The sequence below is a fragment of the Phaethon aethereus genome (assembly GCF_964289735.1).
Source record: "Phaethon aethereus genome assembly, chromosome: 7".
Lineage (NCBI taxonomy): Eukaryota > Metazoa > Chordata > Aves > Phaethontiformes > Phaethontidae > Phaethon > Phaethon aethereus.
Window position 1 is genome coordinate 28,078,619 of NC_138583.1, and position 21,672 is coordinate 28,100,290.

Sequence of the window (21,672 nt, forward strand, 5' to 3'; positions counted from 1 at the left end):
GTGTCTGTCTTAAATCAATGTTTTTGCAGGTGCAGCCTTCATCACAGCCTCATTCTTTCAGCATTGGATGATGCTCTTTCCCAAAAGGCAGCTTGAACATCATCCTTTATAAGAGTCAGAGTTGTGGCAAGTTCTTTGCGTCAAGGCTTGAAAGTTTTCCTATCTCTGAAAATGGACTGTAGTCACTTAGTTCCATCTTGGCTCTAACTAATTGCTTAGCGATGATAGAAGTTTCTAATAATCCAAGAAGACCTTATTAGTTTTTATCTGCATACATGCCTTGAATTATAGAGTTCATGACAGTGGGATAGAATTATTTGGCACATTCCAGTGTTAGTTTACATTAGTGGTGTGCAATCTCTGTAACAGTACATTACTTCTTCCACCTTTTCCCAGTCTCCCTCATCTACACACTCACTAAAAAAGTGCTAAGACTCTTTAATTTTGCTGTTCCATGTATGGTTGCCATCTTCTCTACCAATTCTGTTATTCCAGTCTGAAGCCTGACCGAAGTTGATGCTGATTTATATTACGTAGCATAGATGTAATATAGGTGAATACCATTTCTCACATCCGAGACTGGTTTGAACTTTGAATAACAACTCCATTGAAAAGTTTTCCAAGTATGACTTATTTAATTTTTAAAATTTTTTATTAAATGAGGTATCCCTGAATTATAACTTGGACGACTGTCATAGATAAAAATCTGTTCAAATTTCTATTGTGTATAACACAACGATGTTAAAATACTGTTTACAACATTTCTTTATGGGTCTTCATGTATGTTTGTCTTAGTGATTTGTTCTCAAAAACTAACAAAATATGTACCTCTCAGGAAACTAAAAGAATGTGTGAGATTTTAATAAAAAATCCTAATTCTTAATTCCAGGTTTATATAATGGGAAGTTGTTACTAAGTGCAGTTTACCTGTATTCTTTTACTCCATCAGTCTGAACTGCTTAAGATGAAAAAACAGGCTCTGGAAACCAAACACTTTATTGAAAATCAGGAGGCAGAAGAGAGAAAACTCCTAAAAATCATTGCTGAAGCTGATGCTGAGAGACTGAAGCAGAAGAAGGAATTTGACCAGGTAGGAATCTCTAATTTGGCTTTTCAAACACACTGCATTTGGTTCCCTTATTTGTCCAGTATATTTTTAAGATCAAGATCCTCAGCTACAGTAAATGTGGTACTACTGAAGCTTTATAGTGTCATTGAAACAAAAATGTTAAGATACTGAAGTGAATGGAATACATAGTTTAAACTATTCAGGTGACTGAACCCTTACAGGTGAAACTATTAGGCCCTTGCCATATTTCTTTCACTAACTATAGTGAAACCTCTTAATGCACATGATTTTGACTGATGCAACTATAGTCATGATACTTTGGGATTGTACTGAGGAACTGTAACTGAGATTATTGCTTTGCCCTGTGTCCTTAGGTTATCAACGAGAGAGATATCCTAGGGTCCCAGCTTGTTCGGCGCAATGATGAAGTGGCATTGCTCTATGAAAAGATAAAAATCCAGCAGTCCATCTTAAACAAGGGTGAAACCCAATACAGACAAAGAGTGGAAGACATCCGACTTCTCAAACTGGAGATCAAAAAACTTCGGCGTGAGAAGGGAATACTTGGCAAGAGTGTGGCTGATGTGGAAGAGCTCAGGTAGAAAAACTGATTGAATACATTTCCATAGTGACTGCATCCACGATTCTGTGTTTGAGACAGAAAATATGTTTTATACATGGTAAAGATTTGTATTGACAAACGTTATACCTTGGAGAAAGGGATTGTTTGGTTTGACCTCAAACACAGACTGGATTAAATTCACAAAACAACTTACCAGCAATTAAGAAAATTAAAATATAAGAAGGAGGAAAGGAGGAAAAAAGTTATCTTGGCCAAAGTTGAAATAATTTCCATATTTCCCCTTGTACTGTGAGTTACTGTCTACAGAATAAACTTGACAGACAGCAGCAGAAAAGGTGTTCATAGTTCAGTGAGCTACTTAGTAGTAGCCAAGGCCCAAATGAGTGGAACTGCTTTTTATTAGGCAGTCCACAGAGGATGGAGAACACTTGACATATTTATAACAAACCCCTGCACATTTTCAGAGCTCTCTTCTTCCAGGTTTATAAGCAGACTTGCTCTCTGAGAAAGATTTAGTTACATTTTCATTGAATGTTGTGTTTCTTTAAAACAGAAGTTTAACAGCCCCAGCTTGATTTATCTCCTCCTTCTTAATGTTTCCTTTCTTTTTTTAACCCTCCCGTATTTGAGGGGTATTCTTCACTGATGGGAAACTATTGTCATTTTCTATAGAATCAATCTTAGTTTGAAAGGTGAGGCAGCTATGTTTTTAGCAGACAACCATCATACTGATTCTATGTAGCTACCACAGTTTTGGGTGAGATCTTTAGCTTAGCTGTATCAGTATAATTCCATGGCTTTCACCGGGGCAAATGTACTTCAGTTCGTGGCCAGTCCCATTGACTCCAGTGGAATTATGCCAGTTTGATTTGGTGTAACAGAAAAGAGAACTGGGCACAAAACATTAGCAGTTGCAGTTTTCATTGACTGACTGCAGACAGGAATAGGATTTGAACTTGCTGCCCAAATGCATTCAGCTGAAAGTCTGTTACTGGATTGAAACTCAGTGATGGTATTGAAATATAGTACAGTGCATGCCATGATGGGTGGATCAATTCTTCCTAACTGCAGCAGCAATCACATACTTTAATGAAGTCCAAAACCATCATGAAAACTGCCTGTCGAAAGACTCCATTTATCACTTGTGCTGCTAATTAGCTTTCTTGATTTGCCAGTTGGAGATGTGGATTTTTTTCTTCTTCCATAACCTTGTCCAACCTCACAGTTAAAAAAGGCCTTTTTCTCTCCAGTAAGCTAAATGCAACTCTGAGCTTAGCAGGAAAAGATTCAGTGGCAGAGTAGGCACATGGTGATCCTCCACCCCCTTTCCCCTTGGAGAACTTACGGGATCCACCCACTAAAGTGATAAGGGTCTGACCATTGCAAAATATGCCCTTTTTTCCCTGCTCTTCGACCCCTTAATCCCACCATAAGACCCTGGTTGTCAAAGCATCTTGGGAGTGCTCAATTAATTTTAAATTCAGCAACAAATCACCACTGAAATTCCTTGAGGAGAGGTAGTAAAAGAAATCAAACCTGGATTCTCTAAAGAACAGTGTCCGTCATACTTAGGTCCTGGAGTGTGTTTTATTTACTCGATTGTGTGAGCCATGCAGATTTAAAACCTTCTTTCAAACATAAGCTGTTAGATTCAATACAGAGGTAACTGGATATGACTCCATAACTGATTTGTAGGTTACTAGAGATTAACTAACTGTCCTTCTGGCTTTAATGTACATGGAAAGATGTGGCAGTGAGATCCAGTAGGCTGTGGACTAGATTCCCAAGGAACTGATGGAAAGTCACTTTTTTGACCCGTTCTTACTGAAGTGAGTGAAGAGGACTGTGTTATCTTATGGTTCCACTTGTTTAGTAGTATCAGTGTCAACTATTAATCACAAGAGTAATTTTGTCAGTGGTGGAGTGCATGGAGAATGATTTGTTAATGTCTGTATTAGTGCCTTGGTCACATTGATGTGGTTTCAGTGTGGGTTTTTTCTTTTTGTTTTATACTGGTCTTAAGACAGGAGGTTCATCACATGCGGAAAGAACTATTAAGGGAACAGACTCGGTGCAAAGTTTTGGAAGAAGAACTGGAGAATCCCTTGAATGTTCACAGATGGAGAAAATTAGAGGTGATGTCTCAGCATTTCAAGTTCCCAAAGCCCATATTACCAAATCAGTGACACAACACAAAGCCTATTTCGTTTACTGTTATGCAAATTATGTGGAGGGGCAGGCAGACTGAAATTTCCATAGTACCAGTGGAATAGTTAACTGCCGAATGGTTTCTTCACACAATGCAATCAGTGTTATTTTTGTGTCACTTTCTCAATGAAAAATTGCGGAGGGATTTGTAAAGAGACAGTCAAATGCTAAAGGGAGTAAGAATGCATAAGGTGAGTTTAGAAGGGGGTGGTTCCTTAACATGGATGATGGGAAAGGATGATAGGGGAAAGATACAATCCTACCCTCACCACTCAGGGAGATGTGTGTGGGAAGAAAGCCAGAATTAGAAAGGGTCATAGAACAGGTAGACTGGGGAACGGACAGACATGAAGTCAGAAGGTAAGTTACGTTTGTGAGAAAAGGAAAAGGTCTCCACATAAGTGGTGGTGGGCTCTCAAAGATAGACATTCTAGGTAATGTAATTTCAACTGTTACATGAACAGCAAATCTAAATTTTCACACTGTTTGAACCTGCCAAATGAAGGGGGAGAATAAAAAATCCATCAAGCACAGGCCAAATATATGAACATCAATTGGCATTGCTAGTTATTTTCGAAGTAAGTCATAGCCAGCTGAGATTTTCTGTTGCATGGATCTCTGATCTGATGCCAGCCTGGGTTGCTTAGCTGCTTTAATAATGAGTGGTAACATGCTAGTCCCTACAGATGCAGAGATGAATATTTTGTCTGTGCTTACTAGCGTGATAGTTAATTTCTGATCTTTCCATGCTGAGCTTAAAGCTAAATGGTGTGCTTAGCTTTTCTCATGGAAGGGAGATAAAATGCAGGATGTTGAACTAGGTTAAAGACATCTAGGTACAATTTCCAGCAGCACCTTGTAACAAAGGAAAATCAGGCCAGTCAAAACATCCAGAGTTGGGAAAATAAATGTGTGAAAAGACTGATAATGGGAAATGATGTCTTTCACTGGTTTGTATTTGGAACACAGAAAGGCCAGCAGATGGCAAGATCCATGTGAAATAATCCTGATGGGACTTTGGTTCAATTCCTAATGAACAAACATTCTCATATCACTACAGTTGTCACAAATTGGCACCATGTTTGGGCAATGCTATAAAAAAATTAAGGACTGAGTGGGTCATGGGGACTGAACTACTTTTTAGCCTGTTTTCTCAGGAAATGATGATGTGTTGTGAGCACTGCATATGTATCTGTGTTAGTGTCCCAGTTACACTTGAATTGATTAGTCAATTTAGATAAAAATCTGACAAACGATTAAGAGCCATGAGATACCGAGTTCTTTATAAGCTCAAGCAAATATACAGAGAGCAGGACTTTACTGGAGCCTTTGCTGCAATGTGAGTTTAATCCTTATGAGATACCACATGAGAGAGGAGAAACCGTGTGGGAGAGAATTATTGTGAATCCCTGAGTGGGCAAAAGCTTCAGTCAGAGTTTGCTCCTTATTAAAGGATCCAACAAGAATATACAAAATGTTGGGAAAGTAAGCTTTACTGGCTGCTCCTAACAGAATTATTTGTTTGCTCCTTAGAGCTTCCTCCAGATGCAATGAAAAGGGAAGAAGGACAGAGAGGTATCTACTAGCTCCCAGTCTTTACAGGCTATGTAGATAGAGGGTAGCAGTATAGTACCTGTACTCTGTCACCTTTGTAAGCACTTAGTTCCACTAAGAATGAGATTCCACATGTATGGACACTTTAAAACCTCATAATAATTCATCAGTGTACCCCCATAATTTGTTCCTCTTACCTTCTCAACCTGTTTCAAGACCATATTGCAGTTACTCTTTTGTTCAAGAGAAAAATCTTCCTCTCCTTAAAACACGGTTGGCACTGCTTGAAGTTCTTAAAACAGTGGGAAGTACTTGCGCTGCCCTCCATTTTTCAGTGGGCAGTTTCAGTTTCTGCTAAAAAATTATATACTAACCTACTTTTCCTTACCTGCCACATGGTTCTACCAATCTTTGTTGGTTTGGGGGTTAAGCTCTGCAGGACTTTTATTCATATTAGTTGTTTTGAGGAGGATTCATGAGGGTAATAGTGTTAAACATAAACATGCTCCAACTAATCTTCAAGAGGCAGAGATTCCAGTTTCAGGATTGCTTGGATACATACCATTTTAAAAAAAAACAACAATACCTCCCCTGTCCCCATTTTATATTTGTCACTTTTGAATATATATTATGGTTTTCATTTTCAAGCAAGAAGCACTAACTTGTTATAAAGTATAATTTTTGAGACTGCTTTGCTCTTGTCTAGGCCAGTGACCCAAGTACGTATGAACTGATTCAGAAAATACAGAGACTACAAAAGCAGCTTATCAGCAAGACAGGTGAAGTGATAGAGAAAGAATTGCTCCTTCAGGTACTGCAGCATCATTATTTTGTTGTATCCTATTAACATATTTGACTTATCCTGCATTCTCTGTCCACTCAGATGTGCTTCCTGAATGTTATTCAGATGGACGACTTAGAATTTCTTTTGCTTGCCCTTTATATAGCTTTAGGTGGCAGCACTGACTCACTGAAAGAGAACAAATAACATGATTAGTTGATTTTTATATTGTGGTTACTGATACCTGGACAACTCTGGAAAATAATATTAAAGGTTTGCTTTAGTTTAATCATGTCATAGATTAATCTTCAAGTCAGTGTTAGACTTTTGGAAAGGCTTTTTTGTCCTTTTAAACATGCCTTTTATGAGCAGGACATGAAGGAAAATCCTTGTTTTATTCCATTTGTGCTTAGCTTGGTTTTTGGCAGAAGGGATCCTACAGAGTTTGTGTTATTTAGACATGTTGCTGTCTGGCCCATGCTTGACTTCAAGGTCTTTGTGCTGAACTTTGCCAAAAAAATACTTTTTCTGATAGCTTATCTTTTTTTAACTGTATCAGATCTTCCTTAACCCCTGTGATACCAATAAGATCAAGGAGAGACTATATTCCTGTAGTGCAAACATTGTTATCAAACATAACAAAAAAAGACTGTCTTTGGGCTTCAACTATAGGTGTAAAACTGGGAAATTTTTCTCCTCCTCTCTGGTGACTGTAGGGATAGCTACAGTTTGCCAGCTCTAGGTATGATTTTAACATCTTCATCTTAAATACCCTAATAGTCTTGATGCCTATGTTGGATATCACTCAATGGAGAGTAGAATGTGATCTGAATCCCCTTCTGTGTTGAGAAGAAGCTCAGCAGATGTTATCAAGGCAGGATTTGTCTCTCTTTCTTTATTGTTTCGTAGGAAAAAATAGATCTGCAATTTCATTTGAAGGTAATGTATGGTGTATTATGCCTTTGTTTGGAAAAAATGTAATCTTTGTTACATAGCTCTGAAATACTGTCAGTGAAATAGTTTGTTAGCCTAAACAAACCGTAGAAAAAATAGCTTCAAATTTACTGTGCTTTACCCATACACAAACACAATTCTGTTAGATTTTTACATAGTCTCTATTACGTATCTTGCCTTATATTTAGTGTTCTCCCATCTAGCTATTATCCTTATTTAGAAATGAAGAACTGAAATATAGAGTTATTAAGTTGCCTGCCCAAAATAATCTTTGAAAAAATAGGTATTTGAGCCTATGTTACGATACTAACCATTGGCACAATCCTCCATCTGTGCATCAGTCCTTCTATGTCAACTCTATGTTTTTTGTATTATTTTCCTAGATTTAAGTCTGAGTTTGGCTATATAAAATTGAATTATTATATCTAGAAATGTTAATGAGATCCTTTGCATCCTTAATTCAGGCACCAATTTCCTGTGCAACAATCCTGAAATGAAGGTCTTCCTCAGAGAGATTGACGGTAGAGAAAAGGCCAAAAATACCATGCTCCACATTCTGTTCGGGGTTTTACCATCAACATTTCTGGGATCTTTTCTGTTTTGCCACAGTATTTTTGAGTCCTCTACAATGGCTGAAATAGGGCTTTTTCATAGCAGGGTGTGGGTAAGGAGAGGTAACCAGAGATGGAGGAGACATCCTCCAGCTCATTTCCTCAAAGGGCTGTATGTCCTACTGAATAGGTCATTGGTGCAGGGCTTGCAATTTAAGTGTACTAGTTGAGCTTCTTCTGCTAAGTGTCTGGATAACCTTGTACAAGTAATTTTATTATTCTTTAGACTGGTTTTTCTTGGTATGATGGTAATACCTGTTTTGTAAAGTGATACTCTGATACTCACTAAAGCAAAATGCTCGCTAATAACTTGTGAAACTGATGATAGCATATTCCAAACTCCTCTGGTGAAAGAGAGAGCTTGAGGAACACCTGTCAGAAGGAAATGAACGGAGAGCAGTAGTGTTAACTTTCTGGAGGGAGCTGAGCTGTAGGCACCAGGAGGGTTGCTTCACCAGACCCCATTCTGGGTGGTGTATCCTTATTCAATAGGGAGTGTAGGGTTTGATCCTGACTGAAATTTAGAATTATGGGAAACACTAGCAATTTAGCTCCCATTTCTGGAATTTTTAATTTGTTCCCTCAATACAATTTGTCTTATTTAGTGAGCTTGCAGTCTGGTCAATATAACAGCCAGCGTATAAGGCGCTGATAAGGTGCCTTAAGGTCTGATCATTCGTGGCTTTTTGGGTTTTTTTTCTTCCTTCTTTTTTAAAATCCTGGTAAATCTCCTCATGCTTAAAGGCATTCAACATTTTTTTTTTTTTTTTGTGGGTCTCTCCTGGAATTCAGCTCAGTTCAGTTCAGTCTCTGGTCATTTGCAGGAGTGGAGAAGTTGTTGACAACTTCACCTGTGCCTAGTTGGTGTATAATCCCCTGTACTCAGTCAGAGCCTACAGGGGCTGAGGGATAAAAAGTTATTAGGTCAGAGAACTACTGCTTTCCCTGTGTTGTGTTTGCTTGTCTAAGTCACACCTCTTCACTCCTAGTCATCTTCATCCACATCTTTCCCTGTGACAAGGACATAGCCATTGTGTGTATCTGCTTTAAAACGATCTTAATCTCTTGCTTGCCGTACATAACCCTTTTAATGTGTGTGTAGCCATCATATTGGCAAATAGGGTATTTGTTGAAGGTTAAGCTTGCGAGTGTCTGTGTCTATGATTTCTGTGTTCTGCATATTATGTAACTTAAATGCCCTCACATCAAAGTGTAAGTAATAAAATAGAGTGCAAAAAACTATGTTGATTGAATACTGAGTGTTAAAAACACGTTTGGAATTTAGAAATAACCCATGTCTGGAAATGGTTGAGCCCAGTGTCAGCAACCTGCAGTTTTATTTGTAGGGTATTCACCTTGCTGCATCCTCATGCGGAGTCATAATGTTTATATAAGGAAAAAATAATTCAATTTGTATTGTATGCACTATAGTTCTGTCTTCTGATTGTTACCTTTTTTTTTTTTTTTTTGCAAAAGGTCTTTTAAATAAAAGCTGGTTTATGCAGGGAATAATGTTTCAGGATAAGCTGGATATATAAATGGAAATTTTTGCTAAGTAAGGATCACAGTATATGGATTCATGTAGAAAAGCATCTGCTTACTTTACCTGCTCCTGATGTGTATTTGATCATATCCTTTTTATTAGCTTTTTCACTATTTCTCACCTGTTAGTTCTTTAAAAATGATGCAGCTGTAAAAGCATGCTACAATTCATGCTATGTGATTAAAGGAATGATTCACTACATTTCAGTCAGAAAATTTTGATTGCTGACAGTACAGGAAGAACCCAGCTTGACTCTAAAATCCCATACAAATATATCTTTCTTAACCTGTCACCAGGGCACATTTTGTGTATCAGACATTTACTGGGAGGTATTGAACATGCAACATGAGGAATGTTGTTTTTTTAGAATGACTTTGCAGAGTTGAACATTTTAATAAAGGTGTAGAAAGATGTCCCGTGTTATAGAAATTCTTAAACTCTTTTCTTGTTTCTGATTTATCTGTGCCCTGTAGCCACAGCATCTTGGGTTATAACCTGTCAGCTTTCATACACCAAAGAAGTGTGGACATCCCAAGACTTTGAAGAGTAGCTGCAAAGCAGGCAGTCATACTTTTTCCTTTAACTCAGACATTCTCACAGTTGTAAGCTGCTGTGCTGATGAAAAATGCTGTCTTAAAAACCGGATCCAAAACCAAGGTCTTGAATACTTAACAGTCAATAAAAATCCAACGGCATTTTTGCCAACTTAGGAAATGTTGCTTCAGGGTTAGCCAACTTCCATGTTTGAGTCATTACCTTCCTTCTGAATTTGTGCAGTTGAAAAATACGGCATTTTTTCATTCTTTTCTGAACCGTTGAGTAATACTGCAAGGCTGTGTGAAGGAATATGTTGTGTTAACCAAGGGATTTCAATGATGGGTGAAGGTCTTTGTGAACACATGTGGTATGAACAAAATGTGTTGTATAGCCATAAGGTATAATTATTAATAAACAGAAGTGCTCTGCTGAACAAATTCTGACTGAAAAAAAAAATACTTGCTCACTCTATATGTGGGGCAAATCCCTCATGTGACTGAAGCTCCTACTGCTCTGCTGCACACTGAACAGTGATGTGGTAAACTCACAATGTAATGTATTGCCTTGTTAGGATTATGATTAGTGTGGTTTTAGGAACTTATCCCATTAAAAGTGAATTATGCACTGCTTTATTTATTTCAAATTTAGCTCTTTTTCTTCAGAGTGAACTACTCTAATTTGATTTTATGTCTGACTGAGCGGAATTTTATTCAGCTGCACGTCTTGAATGGATAACAGTGGGAAGATTCACATTATTATGTCAGTTACCTCTGTTGTCAGTCATCTCAGAAGATTGTTCATAAATGTAAAAGAGAGATGTGCAACCAAGATTATTTGTGGAGAGAGGCAAAGGCAAATGTGTCTCATTTAAACCTTGCATGTAGTAGTGAAAATATTGTTCTTCTGTGTATATATATTTTTAATCACTATTGCTTTAAGTCATCAGCAATCAAAGACCAGGACTGGGCAGTCAGATTGTGATGCTTCCAGGCTGTTAGCATCTTGAGCTCATAGTGTCAAAGAGCGCAAGGGCAAAAGGCATGATTAGCTCATATATCTGACTCAGAGATTACAGCCAGATAACACCCACATGTCCTTGTATTGAGCCAAGTTTTGAGTAAGTTTCAACCCCCCCAAAGAACTGATGGTCCCAGTGACAGAGAGTAGGAGGAGCAGAGAGGATGCTGCTGTCTCCAATATAAATTAGCAGAGTTTCATTTTGGGTGTTGTAAGATACAGGGAAGAGAAAGCGAAAGGGACTTTCTCTGTGACCTTGGCAAGTTACTTAGCTTTTGCATATCTCACATCAAGTAAAAAGGGAATAAAATAATTTCCACTGTTATAGTGGTGTGTGAATGAATATATTGGAGACATGACTCGATTCAGTAGTAACAATAACTAGCTAAACACTCAAAATAGGCAGATGTTTTATTTCATTTGCGCTAACTTGGTAGTAGAGCTGTTCTATCCAATTTGAGGGTCTTGTTGCTGTAGTGTCTGAACATAGCCATCTTTATTTCTCAGAGTTGGTACTACAGTTTCATGAAGAAATCTGCTTTAGAGCAGTGTGTTACCATGTGGGTTTATGCAGGCTGGTAGCTACTCAAATCAAAGTTTTTTCTCAACTAATGAAGGAGCTTTGGGATTTGCTTACATGTATTTGTTATACAAAAAGTTTCTGCTCATTTATTATCTAAATAATGTTTTTTTCATTCTTCTATCATTTTTTTTCAGCCTTATTCGTGATAGCCTGGTCCTCTTAAAAGTAATTTCCCTAGCTTGGCAGTTTCATGAAGCATACTTCTGCTAGGTTCTTCATTGCTCTCACAGTGCCCATGTAGCTTCCATTACACAGTACGTAATGCGGAAAAGTGGGCTCAAATGTTGAGTAAGAGGTTTTCTCCTTGGACAGCCTGCTAGGGAAAATAGGAGAATACACTCCTTTTACGTGCCTTTATTTTGGTATTCTTAAGGCTCAGTTCAATTTTATTTTAGGTAGTATATGTACATCTTCAAAATGTCTGAGATTTAATTTACCCTCTCAAATTTGGTATTTATATATTTTTGGTGCCAAGTGTAAATTCTACTTAGATTTGAGAGTATAACCTACTTACATGTTACATGTAGGGTAGAAAGTCTGAGTTGGGGATTTTTTTTGGCAGAATTGTCTATTTTCATAAAAATAACCGCAATTCACTTCAGGAAACTAATGACTGTAGAATCTCTAAGAGTCTCTTTTGACCTGCCCGTTATTGTTTCTCTGTCATCTTGCCTTTAGAGAGTTTTTAGCAGAGGTAGTTTGGGAGAGTGCTTTGTGCACACTGAAACTTACAGGTGAACTGCAAAATCCACTGCCAAAATACAGTCCTTTCTTTACTGCTCCTTTATTATTATATATAAAAGTCAGCCTTTTGAAAGGATTTTTCCATCCAAAAATGAAAAGGGAAATTTTCTTTTTGGCTTTTTGTACTTTACTAGGACTTGGCTCTTTTCTGTCTCTATTTCCTGAAGGATTTAACTTCCTCTGGAAGCACTGGATTAATGCCCTATCTTGTGGATGAAGCTAGCCCTCAATTAAAGGAGTGAGTATATTGAGCTTTAGGCCTTTTCTATGCTTAAAAGTACCATTCCTACTGGCAAAAAAGTCACTTTTCTGATTTAGCTTATACCAACTCTCAAATGGCAGAGGACTTTCTTGCCAGTATAATTGCATCTAATTGCATCGCCAGTAGCTGGCATAGCCGTGTCAGCACAAAGAAATTGCACGACTAACCGAGAAAGCTAAGCTGGCAAAACTTCTAACCATTGATCAAATGGTTCCCGACATGGAAAAAAAAAAAGCAGAAAAATGCTTTCTTGTCCTTATAAAAACGTAAGCGTTGTTATGTGTTTTAAGGAGGAGCAGAGAGAGAAAACAGTACCTTGGTAGAGTGTGGTTTTTGAGTTCATGACTCCCATTCTAAGTTGGTGGCCAGAATTTAAAGGGATTTATATTGGAATATAGACATGAGAAATACAGTAAGGACTCAGGCCCAACATTACTTTTTGGCTTTCGGCTGTGTATGAATCTTTAAAAAAAAGGTTTGCTTCCCCAGTGCTGTGCAGAATTAGGCACTAGTGTGTCAACGGCGCACTGTAAGAATTGCCATGATTTAGAATTGAACTCCAAAGAGAATCTCTGTTCTTTTTTCAAATTAAAAAATAATATATTCCCATGAACTCTGACTGTAACCCAGTTCTAACTAGTGACGAACAAAAAATATCTAATTATCAGCACAATATTTTGATGCACAACAGTCTACTGAGTTAGTACCATCAAGTTAATTTCAGTCCAGTGCCTTGTAGCTGATTTGAACTGGAGTCTCCAATGCAGTATGAAGTGACATATGGAAGTACTTAATGCATTGAGTCACCCTTCAGGACTACTCTGTCAGGTTCTTTCCTTCTTGTGCCTTTTATTTTCCTTTTGTTGTCCTTGAAATATTAATTGCTGAACTAGGACTTTGGGGATTTTTACTTTGACTGTAAGTGGAAATGTTTTGTATTTTAGTATTGGTGTTAAGTTGAAGGATTAGTGTCTTTTAGTGATTCTATGTTTGGCATGATTTCTCCATACAATTACAATTTCTCTAGTGCCTTTTGTTCTACCACTGATATTATTTTTCCAATTAATTTAATTATGTATTTTTAAAACCTGGTTGTGTATACAGTAGGATTCTGTGAGCAAGGTAGAACCATGCACACTGAACAGATTGTAGCATCATTGTGCTAATTCTCAGTGCAACTTACCTGGGCTCGTATGAAATCCTGTAATCACGTCTCATAAACAAGAAAGGTAAGAATCACTCGTGTGAAGGTCTATTGAGCATCTACATACTTACCTGAACATTTTGTGTAAGCCTTAAGAATTCAATAGGGATTTGAGGGAGGTTCAGTTCTTGCCCTAGCTCTCCTCAAAAAGCAGTTGATTTCTATTTCTGCGTAATTTGAATATGCTTCTTGGTGCATTATTTTATTTTAGCCCTTCTAATCTCAGTCTGTCTAGAATTAGATGATGTTCTATGGTATAGAAACTTACAGCATGATAAACTGCTCTTGAAAACACACTGACATTTACATTCTTTCCTTCCTCCCACATATGTTGCAATTTAAATGGAGGAGAATAAAGTTTTCCCAGGAAAATAGCCTTTTTGGTTTTTTTGTTTAGGATCTGTTTGTTTAAACAGGGTTTTGAGAAAACAGACAGGAAAGGTGCCTATCACTTTAATTTCATCAGGTGAAGATAACCAGCTGCTCTTTAGAGTAAGAAAATAATTTTCCTACAAAAATAGTGCAAATATTTCTGGCACTGGGAAATGGGAAGCAAAGCTGATTACTTAGCAATCAAACAAAACATTTTTGTGAAGAATTTTCTTAGTGGAAGAGTTTAATTTTTACTGAATCTTTGTGGAACTACATTGCCCTCATAAATAAAACAGATTTCCCATGATAAATGGTTTTGGACAGAAGCAAGGTGCAAATTTATCTGAGAAATTAGATGACAACAGATCAAAATATCTACTAGGAATCCACCATTTTTAGCTGCTCTAATGGTATTTTAACCAGAAATATTCAGATGCCATTTACAACGATGAGGAAGTTGCAGGTGGAGTAAAAATCTCTTAGGGTTTGTAGGTGGCAAATGTACATGAATGCATAATCTGTTTTTAAAGTTTTTTAGGAGAATTGATATATTTACTTCAGTTTGAGCTTGAAAGAGTACTCTAGTGGGTCATCAGATGCCATCCCTCCACATCATGCAAGATTGATTTAATTACACAAATACGATCCTTGATAGATTAATGTCAAGTATAGATTTGTTTCCTGTGTTCTAATACATGTACTCCTGTCCATGAATTTTAGCATGCATGAGAGATACTGTTGGCTTGAAGTATACTGTGGTTTATGGTTGTGACTTTCCTCCCAAGCTTCTAACCTGCTGCTGTAGTCTAGCCTTGTTGTTTCTGAAAAGCAAGGAGCAGATATATCGGCTTACTCAGCATGGTGGTCCTGGGAGCTTGGGAGACTGAGTTTCATTTCCTCCAGGAGTTCTAGTGAATTTTGGTGATTCATGTAGCAACTCTTTGTGTCCAGACTCTTTTGTAGAATGAGAAGAAGATCACTGCCCTGGCTGGAAGCAGTACTTCAGCATAAGTGCATTAAAGATTTAACAACATTCGGATACTGAAAGGAGGAGGCTATATAAGTACCCAGGGAGGTACTTACTGTTATCTGTAATATGTATCAGAAAAGCAGAAACAGTCATCACCAAAGTATTTTATTCAAATGCATTACATCTTGTTTGAAACCATAAATCCTGAGCATGGATACCTTGTGTCAGTAGACATTCCTAAAGTTCTTACTCAGTCAAAATTGCCATTAGCTTCAACCATAGTTTGTTAGAATAAAGCTTGAGTAAAAAGTTCAGGAATTGTTCCAGTAAATAACAAATAAATGAAAACAATCTTGTTTACTCCTCATTCCTGTCTTCAGCATGTATCTGGGAAGGAAATAAATCTGCCGCGCACCCCAGGGTAAAGTATATTAATCAACCAGTTATCTTGTTAAGGGAAAGTAAATGACTCGCTGTGCTGACTGAATACATTGCGATGCACAAACTTTGCAGTGCTGTTAGCAATCCGATACTGACTGTCAGCCATCCAGAAGCTGCTAGAGAAGTTAAAATACCGGAAGAGTGCAACAGCGGTGTAGCAATATGTTCACAAGCCCATATTATATAGTTTGGCCCAGAGCCGGCTGCAAATCTTTATTATTCAGTTGTACCCTTTGGCAGGTGCTCTTCCATTGAGGCAAGGGTATTCTGCTCCTCCCTCAGGAGCAAGATATGGACAATATACAGCATCCCTTTCAGTCATGGATTATCATTTTGTATGATGGTTGAACACCAACAACAAAACGCAACAAAAAAAGACATTCCACAGGGACAGACTAGATTTTATCTATTTCATATCACTTATTTTTGTTCTTGCAGATGACACATGCAGAAAGATGCAGCAGTGCTAAGGCTGTTTTGGAGCAGTTAGGGGCAGGCAGGCAGAGTCACTGTGGTGTTGTTTTTAAAAAAGGTAACTTAAAATTTTACACAAGGACACAAACAGGTGCAGAAAGAACCCTGTTCCTTGTTCTTCACACTGAGACAGCCAGACACAAGCTGTGAAGTGCACAGGAGCCACAGGTTCTCTGAAAAGTAGGGGCCATCGGTCAGCCAGTTGCTCCACATCCTCTAGGCTCAGAGCTCAAGTCTTCCCGTGCCTGTCTTAGTAGATACAGCTTTAATCTTAAACGGGATGGCACGCTTGGGCACAGCAGTTGTTTTTACACGAACATTAGGATTCGCTCTCTTTCGCTTTCTTTTAGTCCTGTTTTTGTTTCTTTGAATTTTAAGAAGCAGGCAGGGGGAGCTGAAACAGAACTCCTCGAAAGATAGCAGAGGGTCAGCTCTAATTACAGTGAGTCTGAAGGAAGCCATGTATTAAAGCATTGATATTTCAGAATTGCTGTGTGTGTTTCTTGGATGCACTGTTATTTCTTAATAGGTTCCAAAGTGTAACAGGGGACCACTCTTTCTTCCTTGAGGTACTTGACATAGGCAGGGAAACTCTGCTATCCTGTCAGAAAGATGTATGTAGGCTTTACTGCCTTGTTAGACAGGTATTTGTGGATTTAAGTGGTGGCTTGACTTTGAGACAGCTGTTCAGAGGTAGCAATTCCAGAACACCAAAGGACTTGAAGCTAAGTGCTCTCATCTTTCAGGGAGATCTAAAGGGCTAAGTGAAGCAGGTGATTAAAGAGATGTGGGTGCCTAACTTACAGATAGGTATTTCTAGAAGCAGCTCTGCAGTTTCTCTGACCCTTAGAGGTCATCTGTCAGGTCAGTCAGAAGTAAAGGAAGAAGCTGGGTCAGCTGGGAATCCCCATTCTAAGCCTCCACCTGCAGTAACAGCTAATAACTAACAGCAGAGTTGTGATAATTCTCCTTTGATTCATCTGATATTTGAAAATCTAAATGGCTATCAAATAGCTTAAATACATGCTGTTACATTGACATTAAAATATGGAGGTTTTAAGTCAAATAGTCTACATTTGAAGAAGATACTTTTTTTTTTTTGCTTGAAACCCTGTATATAGTAATGATTAGTCAGTAAAAGGTGCCCCTTTGTTTGCTTTGTAGGTTTATTCACTTAGAATATTTAGATTCCTTGTTGATAAGATTTGTATCAACCTCCTAATCTCCTCCAGAACACTTTAAGACAAGCCACTACTAGAATGTGAAACAAAGGTTTGTTTAGAGATCTCTTCAGTCCAACTGTCAAGCTGCAGGCACTGTGGAAATAGCTGGAATATTTACATCAATCCATGCTGTTCAAGGGTATTTCTCACCTTCAAGGAACAGCTCGCTTTGCTTTTGTGTGTACGTATCTGCATGTGTGTTTTTGTTCGCACATATAGAAGAACAAGGGATAATTAATTGATCATGTTCTGCCATGTAAAGTGATTAAATGAGCCAGTCTGGTTAATGATTTTATAAACTCTTGTATAACGTCAGTAGTAAAAAGGGAATTGCAGCTCTTATTTCAGCAAGAGGCATCTATGCCATTTTCTTCTGATAGATAGTTATCCTTGTGTCTCAGAGTTCAGGAGTTGAAAAGAGAGGATATGTAACCTATTTGTTTGTCCATTGGAAAAAAACCTCTGTTTTCCCACACACTTCCTGAGAAAGATACAATAGTACCAGTACCTAGCAATAATAATAAAAATAATAATAAGTTGCAATTGCACTTTAGCTGGAAATGTTTGTACTTTGTTGTTCCTGGAAGATGGTAATAATGCAGCATTCAGCTCTTACTGTTACAAAAAAGAGTCAAGGGTGAAGACTTTAGAAGATGCTCCAAGGTGTTTTTACCTCTCTCATTAAGCTGTTTTGAAAATGCCAGTCAATTTGGTGCAGTCTGCTCTATGCCAAAGGAAACAGATTTGCTCTTGAGAAGCATTATCATCAACTGGAGGGAAAAGCCGTAAGACGGGTTTAATTTAACTCCATCTAGAGTGGTGCAAATTTTACCAAAGACAGGGAAATGATCCCAGCCTTTCCTTCAAGTTGGTGGCAGCATTCTGACAAGAAAACCCCCAGCATCTCATGCAGTATTAGTGTTGCCACATTGTGAAAGGACTTCAGAGCCCCGTTTCAAATCTGAGTTAATTTGCCCAATAAAAAAACCTCAGAGTGGTCAGTTAAAGGAGAGTCTAGATGATGAAGACACAAACTATTCCAGGAATCTGCATGCTTGCAAAGGTGTCTGCTGATGGATGAGGAATAGACAAGAAAGAGCAGGAGCTTTTGAGAAGTGTTTATTGTGAAAGTTTATATTGCACATTTCTCACAGTGCTGGAGGCAACTTTCTTCTGTTGTTATAAAATTCATGAAGGTTACTGTATGCTCATTTTTTCTACACCTCATAAAACTTTTAATCATAGATGTCCTGAGCCAACAGCTACTCTGTTAGGTATAAACATACACACAAATAAGTGTGCAACCTACACAGGTAAAATTACTATGACTAGATATGTATGTCTATGTATTTAATGCAGATTTCAGTGTCCTGTTTTAACACTTCTAAAAATGGATCGCAACCCCTTAAGGATGCTCCGCTGCTGCCTGGCATCATAAACAAAATGGCTCCAGAGTTCAGCATAGTGCTGACATTTTGGTTATAATGCCAATAAACAAGAATCCCCCCATGGCATGTTGACTGACTTGTTTTCCTCACCAAAGTCATGAGGAACTGTAGTGTGCTTACAGAGTTACTGTGTTGCTTTCTCCATCTTACTAATTAAAATTAGGATTTTTAGCTAGGTTAAATGTTTTGGGCTTTGCTGCCATACATTACATTGCACTTTTGCTCTTCATCTTTATCTTGTTGGGTTTTTTTCTTCAGCTCAGTTGCTGGAGACCGGAGCTAACATAAATGAAATTTACTCTGAGTCAAAGGGTTTGGGATTTTTTGTGTGTAGGTTTTTTAATAATTTGTGTGATAGCAAGCTTTTGATGTACAATAGGATTTTTGTGGGTCTGGTGGAGAAGGCTGTTGGTGTGCTGCTGTGCTAGGTAAATTTGTTGAATTATCCACTTGGAAAGACAAGCTGGTAAAAAACGACAAAGCTGGGACTTCATGACCTATTTCTGCTGTGAATACATCTTCATTAAATGTACAGTCACCCATTGTCTCTGGCTCAGAATGATACCCTGGGCTAACTAACAAGATGAGTCATTTCAGGAGTTTCCTAGTGTCATGATGAGGGAGAAGATGATATAAAATGGAGTCTCATCTTTAGAGCTAATTCCAGGTGCATTGGTCTATCCCAGCATTGTGGACTGCCTCCCGCTCCTTATCAAAGCAGTGAACTGTCTTGGTGTCATTTTGGGAATGTGTCTGATGGGGCTGATGGTCACTCCGGCAGGGAACAATGAGCAAATTGGACTGTGCTGGTCAGCAGCAATAGCTTCTTTTGAAGTACGATTGTGCTGGCAAAAGTGATTCTTCTTGCTGTAGACTGAGCCAACTCATGACCACCAAGTCCTGAAGAATCAATTGATATGTGACAAACACCCACCAGTCCTCTGCAGAAGAAAATTATTTTTTCTCAATTAGCCATAGAGCAAGCAGGCCAGGAGAACTCTGGATTCTGGCTGACCCAGCAGATGATAGTTAAATTTAGGGGAAAGCAACAATCCCCACCCTCTCCAAATTAATAGGTGAGAGACTTAGGGATGCAGAAACATATTGTCATGGCCGAGCCTAAAGGCAGATCTGTGGGCTCCTTGGAGTTCCCCTGGAAAACAAATTTAAGACAGGAAGGGCTGTTCTAAAAATAATGTGGACTCTTATTTACACAATTTTTATGGCAGGTATTCACAGAGGTGCTGAAATTCTCTTTGGAATGCCTGAAATTTGACTGTAACCCTTAATCTGAGTCTCCCAGTGTGCTACATACACAAAATATATGTACCCTCATCTCTCCACCATTGGCTTGGCTTAGTTTATGCCATAAACCAATGAAGCTGGTTGACATTACGGGCTCAGTCCTACAGTCAAACACCTGCTGAATTTCATGGAATTTTGTCATGGGAAGGATCACTAAACCTACTAAAAAGCTTTGGTACTGGCCTAGACCTGATCTGAAGACATGAACAGTACTCTTACCCGTGAAGGCTTAACAGCATGGAGTTACAGAGAGATCTGATGGATTTTCCTTCACCTCCTCAAGAAGAGTAGTGCCTTGCAGCATGTTTGTGACTAACTTCTTTTCATCTCAAGAACGCATAACTCTGGCAAGATGTATGTTGTGATTGCAGCTTGGCATGAGGACGGAGGGGAATGTGAGTGGAGACAGTTTGGGACAAGCCAAAGAAACCCATCTTACACATGCTATAATGAATTGACTTATTCCTGCCCAATGGGTGTAGGATTTCAGGTAGCTTTTTCTCCAGCATCATCTGTACAGCCACTAACAGAAATAAATGGAGTTTACTGACATCTACTTTGGACAAAATCGTGTTAAATGACTTCCCACAGGCACCAAACAGATCAGCTTACCCTCTTGTTTTTGAATTACTGCTACACCACTGATCATAATTGCCGACATGATTTTCTTGTCAGTGTCAGGATATCTTCTCTTTGTCATACCCCATTGGGTTCTCAGATGTTTTAAAGACTGTACATGCATTTTACTTGTTTCCAAACAAAAAAAGCAACATAGATCCATCCTCTGGGGGTATTAATTTATGCACTACAACTGAAAACTGCTCTGAATACAACTCACACACCAGACAACCCTACAGGTCTTTCTACATGTTCTATGCTGCATTGATAGCTGGCAATTTATAAGATATCTGCATGTAATACACATTGTGCAGCTTGTCTGTCCTTTGAATATAACTAGAGTATTGTGGAAGACAAAATTTTTCTTCATTATTTTGTGCTGATTTTTTTCCCTGGGCATTCCTGATTTCTTATGTGTAGAGATAAAAGTACCTGCTGTAAGCAATGCATTTTTGTTGGTAGTGTTACATGTACCTTGTGACTGACTTAGATTTACTCTGGTGGTTGCTGGTTTAAAGCTAATTGAAATTGATTGATTTTTTTTTTTCTGGGGTAAAATGTCAGAAATTATAGAAATGCCAACCTGTGAATATAAACTTTTTCTGATGAGGAAAGAAGTATCCATGATTTTCTTTTAATGTTTTGCTGACATATGGTGCTTCTAACCCAGTGACAAATTGATTGACTAGACATAAAAGAGATGGACACCACTTAGCAAGGAAGGACAGGATACGCATTATAAGACAGCTGGTTCTGCCTCTGTTGGATTATGGAGACAATATACATTGGACAACTAATGAGTCTCTGTTGCATAAGATAGATTCTCCTTATAATAGAATTGCACGCTTTGTCTCTAAATGGGGTTATTATACACAACATTGCACAATGTTTGAAGATCTTGGTTGGCCATTGTAGAGGGTTAGGAGAGAAATAAATTGGAAAACAATTGCACATAAGGCCTTCAATCTATCAACAGCTCCGTATTTATCCAAATTACCATTACACTCTTCCAAAATACAAATCTGTGATACTTTCAGGGGTGGAATGTTAATACTGACTGGTGAGATTTTGACAAGGCAGATTTTTCTTTTGCTGTTGTTTTTAACTTGCAGTAAAATCTTGCTTCCACAGGAAGCAAAGGTAGTAGTGGAAACTGGTAGTGACATACGTA

At 38.2% G+C, this 21,672-nt stretch overlaps 1 protein-coding gene across 1 annotated transcript in view; it reads left to right on the forward strand.

Moving 5' to 3' along the window:
- The window catches only part of CFAP58 (cilia and flagella associated protein 58), a gene marked incomplete at both ends in the record, with an annotated part of 61,364 nt that overhangs the window by 32,118 nt on the left and 7,574 nt on the right, over positions 1 to 21,672 (forward strand). Inside the window, 4 exons of the mRNA XM_082002308.1 lie at positions 950 to 1,090; positions 1,444 to 1,667; positions 3,676 to 3,787; positions 6,121 to 6,225. Coding sequence (XP_081858434.1) covers positions 950 to 1,090; positions 1,444 to 1,667; positions 3,676 to 3,787; positions 6,121 to 6,225 — 582 coding nt within the window. The remainder of the gene's footprint in view (positions 1 to 949; positions 1,091 to 1,443; positions 1,668 to 3,675; positions 3,788 to 6,120; positions 6,226 to 21,672) is intronic.